This window comes from Spinacia oleracea, chromosome 2 (genome assembly GCF_020520425.1).
Source record: "Spinacia oleracea cultivar Varoflay chromosome 2, BTI_SOV_V1, whole genome shotgun sequence".
NCBI lineage: Eukaryota > Viridiplantae > Streptophyta > Magnoliopsida > Caryophyllales > Amaranthaceae > Spinacia > Spinacia oleracea.
In genome coordinates this window covers 97647560-97668020 of record NC_079488.1, presented here as the reverse complement: position 1 = coordinate 97668020, position 20461 = coordinate 97647560, and the positions used below count along the sequence as shown (strand labels likewise).

Genomic DNA, 20461 nt, shown 5'->3' with positions numbered 1-20461 from the left:
GAGTAAAACTACATACACAGTGTTGAGAACGACTCTAAAACTTGTACCCTGAAATTATCCAACATGGCTTCTCTTTGGTTCCATGATTTGAAGGTAAAAGTAGCCAGCACCATTTCGCACAGGCCGCGGTTCTTGCTTTGCGAAACCTCATCACTTTGGCCAACTTTCAGAAATCATCCATGCTGTATTTGTGTATACATCAACTCTGAAGAAAATTACCGTCTGTGCATAAATATATCCTGCATTTTCTAGTCTGAAATAACCAAGGGGTATATTCTGCTGCCGTTACAAAACTGTTTGGATAACAGGACAAGCATCTTGGCTTCTTCTAAATGCTAAATCCTGATACAGAAGTTTATCTGTAATAAAAGATTACGAAAAAGTCTAAACGAAACAAACACATGCACACAAGTTCACAAAACTCTTCTATGAATGGGTACACAACACTCCCATCTCCATGAGACTTTTCTCAATTTACTGGACCCCGGAATGAGCAAGATAGTTTCAAAAATCCCCCACCCAAATCCAGATACTGTAGAGGATCCCGATCCTGCAATCTCCTTCATTGAAAAAAAATCCCAAGGAAGAGGTAAAGGCAGCAGGCATCCTCAAGCATATTTTGACTGCAAATGTGAGCTAGAGCTAAAAAAATTCAAGGCTTTTAAACCTTTTTTCTTTTTGTAGAGGTGGAGAGGTTGGAGAGTGAAGCAGCTGCAAGATTTTTGGTGCACGCTACACCTCTTGACAACCTCGGCCTTGGACCGTAACACTGTCTTCTTTCATAAACTCCAACATCATGAAGAATTCAGCATATATAGTGCAGTGATGCTGTAGACATCATTTCCGTGTATAGACTCCATAAGAACTGAGCAGCTGCCATTTTATCTTTGAATTCGACTTCGTGCATAGTGGAGTACATCACTGCAAGCACTAAAAACAAAGATAACACTTAGAATCTTTATGCATGTAAATTTGCCCCTAATTACTCAGGACTATAAGAGATAGTATTCTCAAGACTCGCAGAGACAACGATTTTGCAGGAGGAGAAAAACATAGAGAAGTACAGTCTAAGCAGAGCAGTAGACAAAAAATATTAAAAAAAAGGCGGTAAATAACACTTAAACTGTTTCTAAATGAAATAAAAAAAAAGTTAAGTATATACTGTACAAAAAATAAAGTGGAAGACTGGAAGTTAATATTGGCGTAATCTTTAAAAATTACAATGACAGGAGATTAGGAGGCAACCATCTTTCAAAATATTCAGTAAAGGTAAGCTATAATCAAACGTCACATAATGATAATAAACCACCCTGCAACTCAAGATCGTCCCAGCAAGTCTGAAGTTGATTGTGAAAATATAAAATACGCAGCATAAAAGGAAAAAAAAATGAAGGTCTTACTGATACAAAACCGAGCATAGATCCTATTATTACTAATACTTAACCAGAACACTAACCAACATTGTTATTACTTAGTGTATTCATAACCACACTCCGTTTTCTGCCTAGCTTGCAGCAACATTGAATTCTCAATATATAAAAAAACACTATACAAGGTGAACTGCGTGAAGGTAGAATGTCGTTGAATTATGGCACTTTTCTAAAGTGTAATGAGTTAGTTTTACATAACAAATGTGGCTCATATCGCAAATTAATTAAATGAGAATTTATTTAAGTGTCCTAGACTCAATTGATCCTCTTTAGCTCATACGGCCATACCTACTGCCAGTAAATGTGTCAAATTAGCAAGTGAAAGAGCCTTTAGCTAAAGATGAATTTAGCAAGTCTAACATCATTCACTTTTCATAGAAAAGCTTTCTTTGTTACCAGTAAATTTGTGTTCCCCACATAACTGTAACAAGGATGTCATTAGGCCGAAAGATGTATGCGGTATTACGGGGTTACCCATCTAAAACAGAGGATGTTTCCAGCAATGACAATGGTAATCAAATCAACGGATATGGTCAAGGCGGACTAACAAAACTACATCCGTAGACATTTTTAGGAAGAGGAGGTAAACTACAGTTGGTTTTTCTGAAATTAGCTAACAAGACCACTCAGGAAACAGAACTCCAAGGAGAAGTTAAAAAGGTACAGCAAAAAGCACAAGAATACAAACACAGACAACCAAACAAGAGCAGGTTAGCTAAGAGGACGTTAAATTTTATGAAGGCAATTGATGTTAGAAGGGAATATGCAGCTTGAAGTTCATATTACCTTCGGTAAACATCATTTCATGTCTGTCTCAGGGACTGTGGACACTCTACCCGTGATTTTATGATCTAATATTGTCCATGGGGCCCAAAGACACTTCATCAACACGTACAGGTTGCTGATGCATCTGGTGTTGATGCTGGTGGATGTGGTGGTGATGATGATTATGATCTCGAAAGTGTTGCCTGGGCTGCCTACTTCTGTTAAGAGGAAGACGGGAAGTTTGTTGAGTAGAACTAACTCTCCATCTAAGGTATTCCACAATTAGGGCATTTGTGCTTATTGCAATTCCAAATCCAGTAAACGAGGAGAGAAGAACTGACAGAAGTGCAGCAACATTAAGCTGTATTTCCAAGAGTGAAAGACGAGAGCATGTTAAGGAGCTTCTCATGCAATAAAAAGATGCATGGACTGTATAGGTAGAGTTGCTCTTACTATAGTATAAAAGATATGAGCGAAGAGGACCACAATTGCATACTGGAACGAAGCATATGCCCATATGTATCCCTTGCTCACTGTATCCATAAAAACCAAAGCTTTTAGAAGATGATAATCTAGATAATATCCTTAAAGAGTTGGATGATTAAGTTAAAAGTGAAAGGAAGACAAGTGACAGATACTAATTCACATTGATAAAAATAATTTTATTATTAAATGACTAAGGCGGAAAATGAAGTGAATTTAATAGATTTAAAAAAATTTACCCATGGTAGAAGCTATCATGGAAGATAGAAGACCCAGAACACACGCAAAGGGTAATGATATGGCCAGAGCACGTGCTCCAAGATCTGACACCTGTGTATGTACATCATTAGAATTAATCCATTTTGAACACGGTGACAGAGAAGGAATCAGCAGTGGGGACTCGGCAAGTAAGATTAAAAAAAAAAGATGAAATATCTTCAGTTTGCATACTAACTATAGTAAGTTAGCTTTCTCTCTTGCAGGTAAAATAATAACAGTAAACCAGATGAAGCAGGTTTTCAACTTTCCATGGTTACAAACCGCCCTTTTTAACTTTTTTGTGTGCGTCTGCATGGGGCAAACAATAATTACTTGTATTGCCCTATAAAGCTAAGAATCCAGATCAAGCTTATAACATTACTTGTTCATAGGCAATATCTATATAACAGCATAGTCTTACAATTATAAGAGCCAAAAAGTGGTAGTTCGACAATCAGATATAACAAGCCAAAATCACAACAATTTTTGAATTGAAGAAAGGAAGAAACTTCTACCAGAAGTTGCTCCAAAAAGCAAAAATATGCTAGCATGCTCACTAACACAAGAACCGGGATATCATGCCAGACCCTGCAAACAAAATCAAGGGAAAATTCATCAGATTTAGTTGAAAATTTCACCTAAAAGCGAACATTAATTCATCAATACAACAAGAAGTACAGACCTGTTTCATTGTATCATCTGCATCAAATAAATCATGTCCACTTTGTAGTTTTATAAAACATATTCCACACCATCATACTATCTCAACATGCTTTATATGATAATTATATCTATTAAATGTAGTAGTACAATTGACAGTTACATTATCGCAAGACAGTTAAACATTTAATTATGCAAGAAGCTGCATGTTAACAGCACACACACAGTAGCATCATGGAAAGAAAATTAAGATAATCTTACTTCCTGACAAGAAAATTGGATACTAGCTAACAGAATAACTTGAAATTTCTTTCACCTTGAAAACGTTCCTGCATATCCAGTATTTTCAGGCACCGAAATTGAAAATATGTAGCACTAAGCAGTAATACTCGTTCCTAGTCATATTAGATGTCTATTTAACTAACTTTCCTTCTTCCATATTATCTATCACTTCATTTCAGAATACCAATTCAACATCGACAGAATTTAATACCAAAGCAAAAACTGACAACTCTTCCGTACATGTCCTTACAAGACACATTTTTGAGGTATGCAGATTGCAGAGTGTAAAGATTATGCACTCCATTGACAAAGTCGATCTACAGTGACAGATCAAGCAAAGCTAATTCTTTCTGGAACAGAAATTTTCTTGTTTTCCCTGTACTCTTTTCACAAGCTCGCCAAAGGAGACATTTGAAGAGTTGCTGTACACCAGGAGAGAGAGCGGAGGTAGCAAACCAAGTCATGAAAGGTTAACTTGCCTGTAATGCGGGACTTGCGTGCTTTCTGTGATGATCGGTGGTCGCGTTTGGACAGGACGAGGAGTTGGTAGCCTCAACAAGGTCACTGGGAGATTCCTCACATCTTGCTTGCAAACATCACATATTTTGTTTCCTTTAATAGTAAACCACTTTACAGCACATTCCTTGTGAGCAAGTGCAAGTTCACCTTTGCAGCTGCACTCCAACTTAAATGTAATACCTTCTTCCCCTAACTCGATCAAACATATTCTGCAAACAGCTTCTTCTTCAGGGATGTCTTCACTGGCATCTTTATTACCTAGAGTACCAAATCACAGCAAACAATAAATAAGGCAGTATGGATATTCAATCTACCAGTGTGATAACTCCTCGAAATAAACAAAGTGAAGGCTTGAATTCCATCTGTTTAACAAGGAAAATGGAGCCTCAGTTTCAATCTCAACGCAATAAAGTTGCTGTCAACGAATAAAACTGGAATCTGGCAGAATCAGCCAGATTCTTCTTTCAAAGCTAGTGCAAGAAGATCCTACATTTTTATTAACTCAAGCCATCCGATTATTTTCATGTTGTCTTGAATCACTCAGAATTTAATATTCAACCTGAGTTCCTGATTCAATTAGAAATCCTTCGTAAAGGTTCTGCTATTTCTATACTGGTTTGTGAAGAGTGCAGGATAACAAAGAGTGAAAATCCCACAACAAATCCCAAGTAAGGTTCCATCCTAACTTTTAGTAACTTCAATAGGTAATAGGAGCCTAGGATGTGTATTCCCATGGATTATAAACTGAAAGATCTCTACTCCACATTCCAATGTTGGACAGCATACTCGCACCTTCACCAAACAATCTCCCCTCAAGTGTGAGTCTCTTGAGCAGAAATGGATTGAGAAAGAACCCAAACATAATATGAAACAAAATTTTAAGGAGATCGCCAACAAATGGGACCTAGCACCATAGGCCCAATACAGACGGCTTACAAAAAAACCAATTGTCTATAGGACGAGTAGCCCACTTCGGTAAAAACTGAAGTATATTTACTTCGTCTTTCAATGTGGGACAACATACTCACATTTTGGCCTAACATGTTTTCATTGCTTAATTCAAATGGGGGTGGCTTGAAAAATTCAATCATAATCCACTACATACTCTCTCCACAAATAAATGGTAGGTTTGAGATCAAAGTTATTCATTTGATTGTAAAGCACCAGAGACCAAACAAGTGTTTCATTGCTATAAAATCATTGCAAGCACAGGATTTTGTATACGTTCAGGTTCTTCAAATCAAATTCTAGGTCTAGTAACATCATTTTTGTCCAGGAGGAAAACTAAAATATTCTCATTCACTCTGACTGTCAAACCCTCATAAATAAATACATCTATGACTCTAATCTTACAATTTCCATCAGCCTTTTTTGAGGGGAGGGGTTATTTTTTAAAATTGGGTAAATAGTTGCTTACTTCCATAAACTGTATTTTGGACGATTTATCGTTTTCCCCATCCACTTTAATGTACAATAACGGACATAGTCCTCCTGGATACTGTGCACCTCCTTATTCACCAAGCAAAAAAGCAAGAGTAAAAAGAACAAATCAAATAGCAACGATCTTGGATGTGCAGAGCTTAACAGGAACTGATTGATTAAAAGGCTATAATGATTACTAAATATTGTATACTAATCTGAAAATGAGGGAAGTAAAACGAAATGTACAACATCAATTACAGTACCTGCACCAATATAATCCTTCTACGGCTCTGATTTTCACGGTAAGATAAGACAGGAGGTAAAACAATTACTCTCGTATATGTCACAATATTATCATTATTATCATGACCCCATCCATTGCCTCAAAGAGGCACCCGCGAGAAGCGGGGTAAGGGGGGGTCGGACGTACGCAACTTTACCCCTGCAATTGCAGAGAGGTTGTTTCCAATTGACCCAAAAGCAATAACGGGACAACAACAGGACGACCATCTTCTACTTTATGGAAAGGAAGCGAAGAGGTTTTAAGAGCCATTTTGATTTAGTCCATTACATCCCAAAGCCAAAAGAACAAATGAATCACAATAACATAAAAAAAAAATTAAACCACTATGCACATACCGATTTCTACAACTGCTGTATCATTTTCCAAAGAACTATCAACTTTCACTTGATGAGGTGTCACTGGAACAACACGGATTACACCTCCTGTGGAACCCAATCTTCTTAAGCTTGCATTTCTCACATTCACTGGAACAGAAAATGAGCGTTTCATTGGCAGCTCTGCTTCTTGGTTCTGGATAAAAATAAATCACATACTCAACAAGATAGGACAATTTACCAGTACTCACATGATTTTCAATAATGTTCTCTTACGAATACAACATAGTGACAGAAACAAAATGGTCCAACCTCAAATGATAAAAAAGAAAAAGAATGTAACACTCACTGCGGCATTAGGAAGGTTGACAAGATTCGCATCCCTTTCCCGCACAGACTTGGAACCTGAATTTGCAATGGGTGTAACTGGTAATGAACATGCTCTCTTGGTTGAAGGAGAAGAAAAAACCTTGTTGAGAGAGAATGACCTTGAAGTAGAAGGCTTTTCCGTAGTAATGTCTGACTTTGGTATGTTTGAGAAGATAAGAAATGTCTTTTCACCATCATGAGAAGAAGTCTTTGCGCAGAGGCTTCTCTGAGGAAGCATATTCCGCATAGATGATTTGAAACCAGCTGAGAATGGTCTTGGTGGCAATCCTGCTCTGGTGGAAGAGGGACTCGATATGGTAATAATATCTGTGCTTGACATATTATTTTCCAAAGACCTGGCAGGAATTTGCAGAAGAGATAGGTTTGGACGTCTTGAGTGACGAGCTGTTGAACTCTCATCTATATGTTCACCCTGAGAAAATGACAGAAAAAAATGGTAACCCATTCAGCGCGGAAGAACTTGAACAACTACAGTACTCCTCAAAATTGCACCACAATGCTAAAGTTAAAGCAGCTAGCAAACTATACCAACCTATTTGAGGATAACAGAACTCTGATAGATCAGAGTTTTGCTTTAGGTTCCAACTTTCTTAACTATGTAATGCTAGAGAAGGGATAGCTAGCAAACGAGGACAAAAGAATGCAAGTTATTTTCAATTAGCTTCCAAACTCCCAAGTCCATATATTTTTGTTACACAAATATCAGGTCCAGTTAATTGGAACTTAGGACGACTAAGCATCCACATAGAAGTAATTATCATTAAGGCACCAACTACATTCTTCTAAGATCCCCTGCGTGGGTGTCAGGATACACTCTATGTTACAAAGTAGTCTAACTCACTTTAAACAGTCAAGAAACAAGTTGACCTAAAAATAAACCCTCGTCCTTTGAGATGACGTACTCCACCAATGAAGAACACTAGCTCAGGGTGTTAAGGTGCTGAGCACTGACAAACGATTCTTACAAGAAAGTCAACCCTTGCCAATTCGCTTATTCAATTCCTATTACCTCATTTAGTAATCCCATCCCCATAACTTCATTAATGCATACCAATCTAGCCGTAAAAGTGTTGTTAAGAGTATAATTCACATGTGAGTCCTGGACTAGTTATCCCACAATGAAGAAATAAAGAGAGATTGGCTAACATATAAGATAGGTGAGCTATTCCACCTATGACCAATTGGTTTTAGGATGGAACTCAGCCATATTTATATGTGGTCAATCTCTTCTAATATATATGCTCACATATGGTCCGGCAAGTTTATCAAGGAATCAGAGCCAACGGTCTTGGCCCATTAATGTGAATGCCCCAAGTAGGGGCTTAACCTCAAGTTAAGAGGATGGAACCCCACCACGTTTATATGTGGTAAATTACTTTTCTTGTATGGGTTCACGTATCACGTATGGCCGCGGTGAGTTTATCAAGTTTAACTCTACAATGGAACCTCCACCCTTAACTTTCCACTCATTAGACAATTTATCCCATTTATTTAGTATCAAAGCAAGTTAAACTAACAAGCCAGAGCTGCCATTCTTATAACCTAAAAAACATTACTCTCTGAAAAAGCGCGAAGGCAGTCTGCACTTTATTGAAACCCAAACTGTGAAACCAGTATTTTTGAGATTTTGAGCTATCACCTCCACACGTCCAAAAGATTAAGACAGGTTTGGTATAAAGTTTTTAAGTGATGGAAATGAAGTCATTTAACTATTTCCATTACCTAGTGTCTGGCATGAGATGTGTGGTAACACAATCCATTTCCTAAGGGTAATCATTTCAACCATTTGTTACCTCTCCCAAGTTCCAACCGATATGGTAACAAAATGGTTACCCTCCTCAATCCCCAATTTGTTACAAGTGATTCCTTTTCCTCCGGTATAACAAACAACTAATAATGGCAATAGCTACCCTTTCCCCTTATATTTACTTCCTTTCCTAATTTTATACTTCGTACCAAATATGCACAAGCTTTTGGAAGCTGCTGCTCGTAAGATCCCTAGGATTAGTGTAATTTTCAGTTAACTACGAATCACCCCCATAAAAGAATTCTAAGCACACAACAAAAATAAAATTTCCATTAAAATCTAAGTTAATACCCGCATATTGATCAATCTCACTCACAGACGAACGGTAAAGTACATATCACTAATATCTAATTTATGCATAAATGGCAGAACAAATAATTCAAGAAACAACCAAAAAAAAAAAAACTAAAATTAGAAATAAAACAAATGGAAAACCCAAAATTACCTGATGATTAGCAAGAACAGCTTCAGGTTCTATGAGCTGAGGTCCAGAAGTTTCCATTAACCCTTGTCAAACAAAAAATTAAAAAAATAAAATACAAAAGATTCAAACTTTCCCCCAAATTTCTGCAGCAAATTTAGACAAAAACAAAGCAGGTGGGAGAGGAGAGAGAAAGAAAGAAAGTGGGAGAAATGATGATGATGATTGGAAGAACAGTACAAAAGGGTATCTTTTTGTGGGTATTTGGATCTGGGTAAATTCATTACTAATAATTTCTTCCATAATTTTGTTTAATAAAATTGGAATTACGCGCCAAGTTGTTTGGTTGGTTCGAGTAGATGGGAACCCCACAATCCAATAACAAAATTGGTGTTCATTGTTTGTATTAAGGACTCTGAAATCTGAATCTTGCTTTAATTTTGCCCTAAGATTTGTTTCATCATCTGATTCATCTCTTTGCTTTTTCCTAAATCTATGGTTTGACCCTTTAGTCCACCTTTTTTGACTCATTTGGTCCACTTTTAGTCCACCTTTTCAAGATGGTATCCAAGACAACTGGTGGAAGAAAAATACGCACTGTACGTCTGTACATTATTTAATTTCGTCGGCCAAATTCTCACAGAAGACTGTCCAAAACCAAATGACATAACCTCTAAGTATTTTAGCGGTTCTACATGTAAAACTGCTATTGGTGTTGGCGGTTATATACTTATATATATAATACCGCAATTGGTGTTGGCGGTTATATTATATAATACCACAATTGGTGTAAGGGTTTAACAAATTAAGAAAAAGACAAAACCTATATGTAATCCTATTTGGATAGTATCACGGGAATTAGTTTATAGATCAACGCAAAACAAGGAACATTTTAATTTTAGCCAATTCAAAGAAATTGTTCTATAAAACTCATGCAAACTTATGATTGAACTATTTGTTGTTAGTTTAAAAGCTTACACCATACAGAACTTTTGAGGTGAAAACAAGGACCTAAGCCTAAGTTATGTTCAAAATCATCCCTTCCTAACTATTTTTATTTTTCTAATGTTCAATCATGATTAATCTTCCGGAAGATGCCAAGAAATGTAAGAAAGACTGTGCGACGGCGCGACGCTATGCACCAAGGAAGCAACACAAGCAACCGAACCTGCATCCGCACCGGAATCCGAACCTGCATCCACGCTAGCACCCAAACCCGCTCCCAGTACATTTCATTAAGATGGGCTATATATGAGGAATGCCTAACCTTAAGTCGTGTCCACATGGACTCAAGTGATCCGAATAAAATAGCTTTAATACCAATATAGAATATGTCGGTACCAAAAACAAAAATGAAAATAGGTTAATATCAAAAACAAAAATGACTTAATTTGCGCTTTTGGTACTGTCATATTCTGTTGGTATTCAATATGGTTGTATTTGGACCACTTGTGTCCATATGGACACAAGCCACTTGTGACCAAGACTCGCCTATATATAGTGGTTGTTACATCATTGAATAGGGCACACTTTTTGCTGTGTAATTCTATTTAAGAGATTGGAATTTCAATTCATAAAGAAGATTAGTAAAGACCACGGAGTACAAATTTTGTTTTCCTTAACCTTTTGTGTTTTTTTAATACTGACATCAGCTGTATTATATGATGGTCTCATGTGATATTTACGCAATTAATCTAATGTTTGCATGTTATGATAATCATTCAAATTTAATCAGTTTTGACAACTATTTAAACAAAAATATCTCGAATCTTTGCAATTAATAGTATGTCAAGATAGATGAACATTTTGCTATTGACAAATATGATTCTTAACCACTGATTAGCATAAGTTTCCTATGGTATAATTGTATAAGAAAGAAATGCTATCTGCCAGATACTGCGGTTACACTCATCTCATTGCTGCAATGTGTTTCAGAAGTAGTAACCCCTGATAACAGTTCTTTGTCCAAGAACTCCCTCCCAATGAAAAACCCGGGCATCTTCGGTTGAGGTAATTCAACATCACTATCTAACATTACAACAACAGACAACATGCTGGGCCGATCATCAGGGTTTTGTTGCACGCATAACAACCCTATGTGCATTGATCTCAGTACCTCGGATGCATTGTAGCAGACCTCTATTGATGAATCAACAAGTTCCAAACCCAAACCTTCATTCAGAAGTCTCCATGCCTAGATTAACATTACTTCCAAAGATTTAATTAACATACAAACTAGACCGAGAAAAGGGTTGATTGTGAGTCAGTGATGCAAGCATTAAAGAAAAGAGGATGCAAGATTTTCTTACATGTCCAAGGAGGTTATGGTGGTGATCAGGATGATTGAATCCTCTGTTTCTCTTGCTACTGATGATTTCTAGCAGTAGTACCCCAAAGCTGTACACGTCCGATTTTACTGAAAACAGCCCGTCTATTGCATATTCAGGAGACATATACCCACTGCAAGTATAAAAGCAACATCACATAGCATTAGTATAGTACTACCTCAGTTCCTGGAAGTTCGTTATGCCGTGGAGTATGTGCCCAGATTATGAAAACTTTGACTGTAAATTCTCATTATTATATACATCAAAACGTTATCATGTAAGATCTTGTTAGATTGGTTCTTGGTATATATTTTTATACATCAATTTTTTTTTTTAATTTTTCACCTACGGAATTGGATATATTAGTAGTTTAAGTTGGAAACCGTGCAACTAGTAGGTGTAAAAAACTTTAAGGAACGAAGGTAGTACTAGATTAGGTCCTATGCACGCACGAATATTCTAAAATTATTTTTGACCATTGTTTATAAAATATTTGAGTAACAAAAGAATTGTTCAAAAATATACTAGAGATCAGAGAACAACAGATCTTGACAGGTTTTCAAAAAATTAAAGAAGTTAGTATATATTTTATAATTTTACAAATATTGTTTTTTGAGAAATTAAATTATAGTTGAAATTTATATTGGAGATCAAATGAACCGGGAAATAGGGAATTATAAAATTTTAGTCAAATATACTGAATCTTTTCCATGAAGTTATTGAAATAAATAATGAATAAAAAGGGAAAAGAAAGTTTTGTCGAGAATTTTTTTTCACATGGAATTAACATGTGTCATTGCTGGTGTCTGTTTTAGCAGAAAGTACTCCGTAATAGATAGATAGACAAGAACAAGGAAAAGAAGAGTAGTATATAATGCATGTGGTGGAAGAATCTTACTAGGTTCCAACTACTTTGTTAGTCTGTGCTTCATACTCATTCCCTTCAAAACTCCTAGCCATGCCAAAATCAGAAATTTTAGGGTTCATTTCCGAGTCTAGCAGGATATTGCTGGCCTTGAGATCTCTGTGAACAATTCTCAATCTTGAATCCTGATGTAAGTAAAGAACACCGCGAGCTATCCCTTTGATAATCTGAAAGCGCTTGGGCCATTCTAGCGACTTACTTCTCATATCATCTGAAATTTTTTATTTCTTCAGTATAGTAACTGAGGTGAAATGAAATACAAATAACAAGCTGGAAAGTTGAGAGCTGAGTATTACCAAAAATGAATAAGTTCAAGCTCTTGTTGCTCATGTATTCGTACACTAGCATCCGCTCTTCTCCTTCAATGCAGCATCCCAAAAGTTTTACAAGGTTTCTATGCTGCAACTTTGCGATGCATATAACTTCATTCTTGAACTCGTCTAGTCCTTGCCTTGATTCTTTAGCGAGCCTCTTAACTGCTATCTCTTGTCCTCCTTTCAGCATACCCTAAGTAAGTATTATTCTTGTAAAAGTTATAAAGATTTTCCCCGTACATATTGGAAATAATGTACACAACAGTCATTAAGTTTTCACAAAACATTAGGTGTTAAAAACAGTTTAAGGAACAAATAGTCAGTCACCCTTCCTCAATGACAACTATAGATACTTTGTATATGCATACAAGAAGCCTCTCATACCTTGTAGACAGGGCCAAAGCCGCCTTCACCAAGCCTATTTGTATCTGAGAAATTATTGGTAGCCTGAGCTATAACATCGATGTCAAACAATGGCAACTCTGACTCTGCATTCTCAGTGTCATTGACCGTGTAGCCATCACTAGCTTTACCTGCAAGTGGAAATGCCGCCATGTAAATTATACTACTATAATGCACAGTAAAATTCCCGCTTATGCTATGTATTAAGATTTAAGCCGTTTTTATCTCTCAATCTAGAAACCATAATAAGAGCAGAAATCTACACATTCAGTACAACATAGCACTTGACAAATAGAAAACTACCTTTTCTCCTGAATTGCCTTTTCTTCCATAAAATTAGTGTTGTGCTCAAAACAAGGAGTATCACAGCACCAAAAGTTGAGCTTAATATCATCCAGATTCGCCTTTTCCCCTTTCCTGTCAATAATATAACCAAAAACAGTTTAAGAAGCAAACAGAAAACGAACTTCTGAAAATAGTTAACCTCTAGGCCAAATAGCTTCTCACACAACAAATTAAAATACATGAGCATTTTGTGATAAAGGTTTTACCTAATTCAGAAGCATTTAGCTTCACATAGAGGTCTTGGCCATTATCAGGGAAAATCTTTAGATCTATTAGAACATCAGTCCAAATCAAACACCCGCTTCCCCCTGCTCTCACATCCAAAGTAGAATAAGCTACACAAGAGCAATTCAACAAGCACTTGTTCCTGCATTCATCGAGGCTCATGTTGGTGTTATACCAGGAATTCTGCGTATCAGGCAACTTGACGTGTGTATACTTGATGAAACCATCTCCCCCATTACAACTCAAAGTGGTCTTCCTTGCACACCCATCTGACCATTCCCTAGCATTCCAATCATTAGGTGATTTTGGTTCAAAACCTTTTAAACACCCACATTCAGGGGAATTGGCAATGTTACAACTTCCAAACTTGCCACATAAAGAATACGTATCACAATTATCAGACTGCGCGGTCAAGTACATTACCCAGCCTTGTACATGATCACTCCAAACAAACCTTTGCATGACTCCATCTGAGTTCAACATCCTATGAGAAATGACCGAGGTGTTAACAAGTTCATAGATATAATATATTTCCTTGGAGTTCATGACAAACTTGAAGGTATAGAAAGGGTTGTTAGGCTTCATGTTAGGAACACCACTGAACCTTACTCCGTTCCATGGTCCATACCTATACTGTTCCATTTGACCTTTCATCACAACTAGCTGTGGGGATCCACGGCAATCGAGACGATGTGTATAGCTTCCCAGAGAAGGATCATCGCTGCTACTCCAGGAAGTGAGGTACCGATCAAGCCCTGACACCAAGTCCTTTCCCAGCTTCATTCCAGGCAGGTGGATGTGACTCGGAAAATCAAAGCTCTGCCACAAATAACTATCAACATATATTTGATCGTCATCCATCTCTTTTATCACAAGGTTTCCTGAGTCTAAGAGCTCAGCAACTGGATTCTTCACCGTTCTTGTTACGTTGGTTGTCCAAATAACCGCACCTGTGCCATTGATAAGCTCAAGGACTGACCTGCTAGTGAGTTTAAGCATGGCTGCTGAAGAACTTACAAGAGTCTCGAGTGGCTCCTCCCGATTTGCTACCCAAACTACAGTTTGGATAGGTATTTTCTTGTACCATATTCCGAGGTACCTTTTATCAGAATTGTCAGGGGTGAAAAATCCCAGCTCAAAGTTTCCACCTGCAGAAACCAAAGTTTCTCCATCTTTCAAGGGATGGGTTGCATTGATTATACTAAGCGAAAACGAAACTAACAGTTGGGAAGACATGAATGATAATAGACATAAAACAAAATTAAGGCAGTAGCTTGCCATAGTTAAGTAGCTGTTATTCTAAAGAATGAGAAATTTTCCTCTATATTAAGAGAAGAAAGAAGAGCAACAAGCAAGAAACGACAGACCCTCTCACATAAGAAATGCCCAAAAAAGACTTCTAATTAAGATTCCAAAAAACACCAAAAAGTCAGCATAAAAGTCCTACTCCGTACTTAATATGAAACAAGCCTACAAAGTGCCTCACACATTGATCACACATTCAGAATAAGACTCCGTCTCTTACGTTTACTTCTTGTTTCTTTCCTGAATGCTGAATAGTCAGCTTCAGAGGAATTATTTGTCACTATAACACAACCTTTTCCCCTTCTAGACTTTTATTTCCTTATACTCCCAAAACTATTTTGTGCTCACTATTCGTCGTTCTGTATTATGACACTCAATACTGCTCGGAGTTAAGTGGCAACTCACAATCATTTAATTGTATAATCAAAGAAAACAAGATTAAAAACCAAATCAAAATAAATTTCTACATGGATTCACAGACACGCTCTACCAGTAACTGTCGTCTGAAAATCAACGTAACAGATCTAGAAGTCTACACCAAAGCCTTACAAGTTACAACTAGTTGCATCGGTAGAAAATATCTATCAAAAAAATGGGACTATATAAACAGAGTGCTAGACAATTGGACATCAACATTGTAACAGAAGCGTAACTATCATTAAAGTGCAGATCTTAGACTCATAGGTGACAGTGAGATAGTCTCACAGTAATAAGGCTCTTCCTAAAAGAGTAATAAGTCGCCTTCAGAATAAATTAAAAACGCACGCCAACCGGCTCTTTCTCGTACAAGATTTTGTCATATCTAAGAGCAAAAATTCGTAATGCTGAAACGTGAATTACATTACATATAAATGATATTTCTTCCTGCACCAACTTCACAACTATCAATATTGAAGTCCAACAGATATCTTGCTAGGTACCGAAACTAATAGGCTACAAAAAAGTTCCAAAGTCGATAGAGAGGGAAACAGCTCAGTATTATGCTATTCTTATGCATTCTATGAAGTATATTCCTGTAATTACACTCGGATGGAAGGAAGCCACTACAAAAATGTTGCATTACTCCCAGTTTAGTTCAAACAATATTTGAGTCTGGTTCAATAGACGACTGTAGACCCCCCCGGATCATCATTTGAGAGTAAAATTCGGCATGCTCCTGTCAACCAAAACAAGTGTTATAACGCTTTAGTTAGAGTGCGACACTGGAAGTCAGAAGACTCAGAACCCACTACAGAGTACTTTAAACTTCATTAGAGTATTCATGACTATTCTGCAACCCAAAAGTTTAAAACACCACAGATAGTTCAAGCAATAAGGGAATAGCTGGCTAACACACAACCACCCACCACCCTCCCACCATCGGGGAAATAAAAAAGGAAGCCAGAAAAACTATAAGCATAATCTTATCAATATTGAGTTGGTACTTAGATCATGGATTGGTGATTAAATGATTTGAGTAGGTGTCTAAAACTCTAACATCTCCCATCTCGTTGAAATTGTATGGCATGCATCTTTTCAGCTCACCAATTGTTAACATTCTTGATGTGTAAACAAATATTTAAATATTCTATCAGGATCAAGAGCTCAATTTCCTTGACACCTCAACACTACTCCCTGGAGCTCTGCACATCAAATGTCTTTTATACAACTATACGTCAACACTCAACAGTCAAGCATGACTGAAAATCTCATAATTAACAACCTTAATGAACACAATAGTATTTGGTTTTCACTTGCTTTGGCATACACTAGATGTCTTCTATAATAGTTGTATTTACAGCTTAACACATACTATGGAAAACTTCAGAATTCAGATCACAGTTTACAAGTTTTTGACAGACTATAGAGTTAGATAAGACAGAAGCAACCTCCGAACAGCATGATCCTGAATTATTTATAAGCTAGGGTTTTCAATACTTTTAATTAGTTGCAAAAAAATGAAAGACAATCTTGATTCGTAGGTTCAGAACTTCAGATAATTTTTAACTTGTGAACTAGGTTCTCTTAGCTACCCTTGTAGTGAGAAACTGTAGCTTGTACCTGCCAGCAGATTGTAGAAGAAAGCCCAAGTAATTCGTGATTAACTTTTATATTATAATTTTTTTTGATGGATAAGCATTTTAAATGGTTACATAGTTACTTTTATACACTATGAATGATTTTGAATGGATAATTTTTATTAAAGCGAAAATTTTTATCACTGGAAAATAGATAACTTTTACATTATACCCAGAGTCAAATAACAAATAGATAACTTCTAAACATTTTGACTTCACTTTTACTCCGATGTTATTATACATCACCTTTAAATAAAATTCTCTTCCAACACAAAGCTATTCTATAAAATCTTGAAGTTGAAAATTATAGAAAACTTGTAGGAAAAAGTAGTAGTTCAGCTCTATGCTGCCTCTGAATTTCTGTGCAATGTTCAAAATATTGTGCTAGTTCGAGTTTCCTCTTCTTCACCAAATTATCAGAGGAGTAGCGGAAAAGAGCATTTTTTTGGCCAAACATAAAGAAAAACTTGGTTTTAAACTATCCAAAACAAACCCCAAAACATCAAATCTCTACAACTGATTGAAAAGACTAGTTCCTAAAGACATACGGAGTACACACTTTGTGACAACCCATATCTGGTTCCCAATGCCCACATTTATATACAATTAAAAACTTTTAGACAGTTTCCATGTTTAGGTCAAATTTGGTCGCAAATACAAGCATTCACATTGTGATTGAAACATACATCAGAACCCAACTGCCAGATAGTATTTGGGTATTGAAAGAAATGCTTAGAGCATTGTGACACCAAAATGTCATTGTGTATTTTTCAAGAAAACATTTTTAATTACTATTGTATTATCTGATGAAACTTTAAGAAAAAAGAACAAGGAGCGACTGGAAGAGAAGCAAAAGGTGTAGATTACAGAGACTAGCATACCTTCACTGTCACTATAACCACTGCAACACCATTTTCCCGTGATGCACTGTAGATTCTTCTTGCATCGTCTGGAGTGACGGATGGAACGGCTTGAGGCAACACCTTCAAAACTATACATAAAAGGACAGCACAACTTAGAACCAAAAATTTCAAAAGACATAATCACCATAAATTATGTTGAATTCATCGATGTACAGAATGCAACTTTTGCTTACCAAGATTTTCCGTGTGGCGTTCATCATCAAGCAACAAAACTCTGTAACTGTCTCCACTTCTGTTACCTCTCTTATCCTTTACCCGTCCAATGTCTCCTCCTACAAAATATAAACAAGTTATTCACCAATAGCTACACTTCCAATCTTCCATGTACGAATTACAACTTGTACACGGATACAGGAAAATATATAACTAGTAAACGCTGCTAAAGTGCTAATATAAGGCTATAACAACATTTCATGATTCAAGACAAAAGAATCCTTGTAATTGTATCAATTAAACAATGAGTAAAAAAACTGACCATTAATTCAATTATCATTATCTATCCACAAACAGAACAGTTTACTCTTAATAGTTAAACAGTAATCAACTAATCATAAGACATTCAACCAAATGCGGTAACCCACTCCCAAAAAGCTGAATTTAACCAAACCCGGTTACACAATTTAGCAAATTCTTGTATCAAACGGTCACACGAAGAATCCCATTTGAAGTGAATTACAAGAAGAACATTGCAATACAACAAACACACCAAATAGAGTGCATGCAAAAATCAGGGAACACAAACAAAATTGAAGCAGCAGTAATAAGACATTCAACAAAACCCAATAACCTAAATTCGACAAACCCGAATTCAACTAACAAATGGACCAAACTATACAAATAAGAATCCCATTTGAGGTGAATTACACAAATAACAAATGGACCAAATTAAGAGCAAATGAAAAAAAATGCAAAAACCAAGAAACACAAACAAAATTGAAAGACTACCTTCTTGAACTTGGGTTGAAGGGTCAAATTGGGACTGATCAAAAGTGGGTCGTTCCAAAACAGCACCACCACCTCGAAGAGACCCAAATCTTGATTTCACTCCAACAGCCATTGAAGCAACACTAAACCCCTCATTTTCTGTCCCCTCCATTCTCAGGTTAGAAGGCATAGCTTTTGAACTTTTGAAATGGGAAAGTAGGCCTGATGGTGTTGTTGTAGTTGTGCCTGCTAAGAAAGAAATTGATGAAGATGCCATTTTTTCAGCTTGCAGAGTTGAACACACAGAAAAACCCTGAAAGATAAAACCCAGAAACAGTTGTGAAATTGTGTCAAACCCTGAATATTGTGAAATTGTTGGTGGGTTATATAAACTTATACGGAGTAATATAGAGAAGTGATCGAGTGTTTGATTTGGTTGATTTGTGGATGAAAATTTGCGTTGTTTAACGTTATCAGTTGCTGCCAAATTGCGAATCACATAATGGTAGGTACAATTTTGTCCACAATTATGATTTTATTATGGGTTAATGATAAGGATTAAATAAGTCAACTTCTTGGAAGTTTGACTTTAGGCGCCAATTTTGTTATAACTGATTTTGCTGATGTGGCAGTTGGTTGTAGTTAGTTACAGCTGAATTCTTAATGTCAGCAGTTGTATAAATAGATCATCATCTTCATTGTATGATTCAATCAATTACATAATAAAAATCACAATCTCCTTCTAATTCTCTAATTCTGTTTTCTAGTTCTAAAGTCTTCTTTTCTCTCTTCTTCTAATCTTCTTCTCTTCTGTTCTGTATTCTTCTCCTCCTCTTCTGGAAGTCGATTCTATCAGCTGATCTTCACCTTGGAGATTAGTTAACAGTGAAGGTAATAACCTTCCTGTATCAGTGGTATCAGAGCAATATTGAACTCATCAATCAAAATTGATTCCAAGAGTTCTTCTCGATTCTGGAATTTTAATCTGAAAAACAATCGAGTGAAATTGTGTGATTTGAATTGCAAGTAAAAGCAATCTGGCTCCAGCAAATAAGAAAACCATGGATGAACATCTTAGACAATTGGAAGAACGATTGATTGCACAAGCTCAAAGGGTTGATGATCAATCAACTCAGATTCAAGATCAATCCAAGAAGATGGATGGAATCATGGAGCTGCTACTTGAAATGATGAATCAGATGAATCAAATGAAGGATAGCACTTCTGAAAATGGTCACAGTAGGCAGCCAGGTGGTTCTCAAGGCCAGCATTCCAAAACATTAGGGTATACTCCTAAACTTACATTTCCTAAGTTTGATGGCAATAATACAAGAATGTGGATTAAGCAATGCAGTAGATATTTTAATCTGTGTCACATTCCTGATGAACAAAAAGTGGGTTTAGCTTCATTAAATATGGTAGACAAGGCAGAAAAATGGGTAACAAGTTACCTAACCTCAAGAAGAAATGTAGATTGGGGGGAATTCTGTTTGGATTTAATGGCTAGATTTAGGGATACTAGAGGCAGTAATTCTGTGGAGCAGTTTAATAAACTCAAACAATCTGACTCTATTGATTCATATCTTGATGAATTTGAGGATTTGAGATCTGATGTTCTTAATACTCATCATACCTTGTCTGAAGAGTATATTCTAGACA

General features: G+C 36.5%; 3 protein-coding genes across 7 annotated transcripts; all 3 read right to left on the bottom strand.

Moving 5' to 3' along the window:
• Positions 1-206: 206 nt before the first annotated feature.
• Positions 207-9590, bottom strand: LOC110802925 (uncharacterized). 3 transcript variants are annotated; one of them, XM_056837420.1, is made up of 10 exons: positions 9080-9590; positions 6926-7239; positions 6787-6842; positions 6459-6633; positions 4358-4655; positions 3452-3524; positions 2918-3008; positions 2649-2728; positions 2217-2556; positions 207-930 (listed from the first exon to the last, which is right to left on the bottom strand). In XM_056837420.1, exons 2-9 carry the CDS (start codon positions 7224-7226, stop codon positions 2275-2277), a joined length of 1356 nt encoding a protein of 451 aa, XP_056693398.1. In that variant the 5' UTR covers positions 7227-7239; positions 9080-9590; the 3' UTR covers positions 207-930; positions 2217-2274. The 3 variants fall into 3 exon arrangements, with proteins under 3 accessions (XP_056693398.1, XP_021864069.1, XP_021864068.1); XM_022008377.2 differs by having other exon boundaries at positions 207-921; positions 6787-7239; positions 9080-9589; XM_022008376.2 differs by having other exon boundaries at positions 6787-7239; positions 9080-9587.
• Positions 9591-10802: 1212 nt separating this feature from the next.
• On the bottom strand, positions 10803-15469 carry LOC110802924 (G-type lectin S-receptor-like serine/threonine-protein kinase At4g27290). 3 transcript variants are annotated; one of them, XM_056837418.1, is made up of 8 exons: positions 14222-15469; positions 13575-14077; positions 13327-13440; positions 13006-13154; positions 12604-12814; positions 12281-12518; positions 11365-11515; positions 10803-11249 (listed from the first exon to the last, which is right to left on the bottom strand). In XM_056837418.1, exons 1-8 carry the CDS (start codon positions 14872-14874, stop codon positions 10938-10940), a joined length of 2331 nt encoding a protein of 776 aa, XP_056693396.1. In that variant the 5' UTR covers positions 14875-15469; the 3' UTR covers positions 10803-10937. The 3 variants fall into 3 exon arrangements, with proteins under 3 accessions (XP_056693396.1, XP_021864067.2, XP_056693397.1); XM_022008375.2 differs by having other exon boundaries at positions 13575-15469; XM_056837419.1 differs by having other exon boundaries at positions 11107-11263; positions 13575-15469.
• A 265-nt stretch (positions 15470-15734) lies between these two features.
• On the bottom strand, positions 15735-19285 carry LOC110802950 (ATP-dependent Clp protease adapter protein CLPS2, chloroplastic). The gene is made up of 4 exons (XM_022008410.2): positions 18824-19285; positions 18052-18150; positions 17837-17946; positions 15735-16054 (listed from the first exon to the last, which is right to left on the bottom strand). Exons 1-4 carry the CDS (start codon positions 19077-19079, stop codon positions 15974-15976), a joined length of 546 nt encoding a protein of 181 aa, XP_021864102.1. The 5' UTR covers positions 19080-19285; the 3' UTR covers positions 15735-15973.
• Between the last annotated feature and the right edge of the window lie 1176 nt (positions 19286-20461).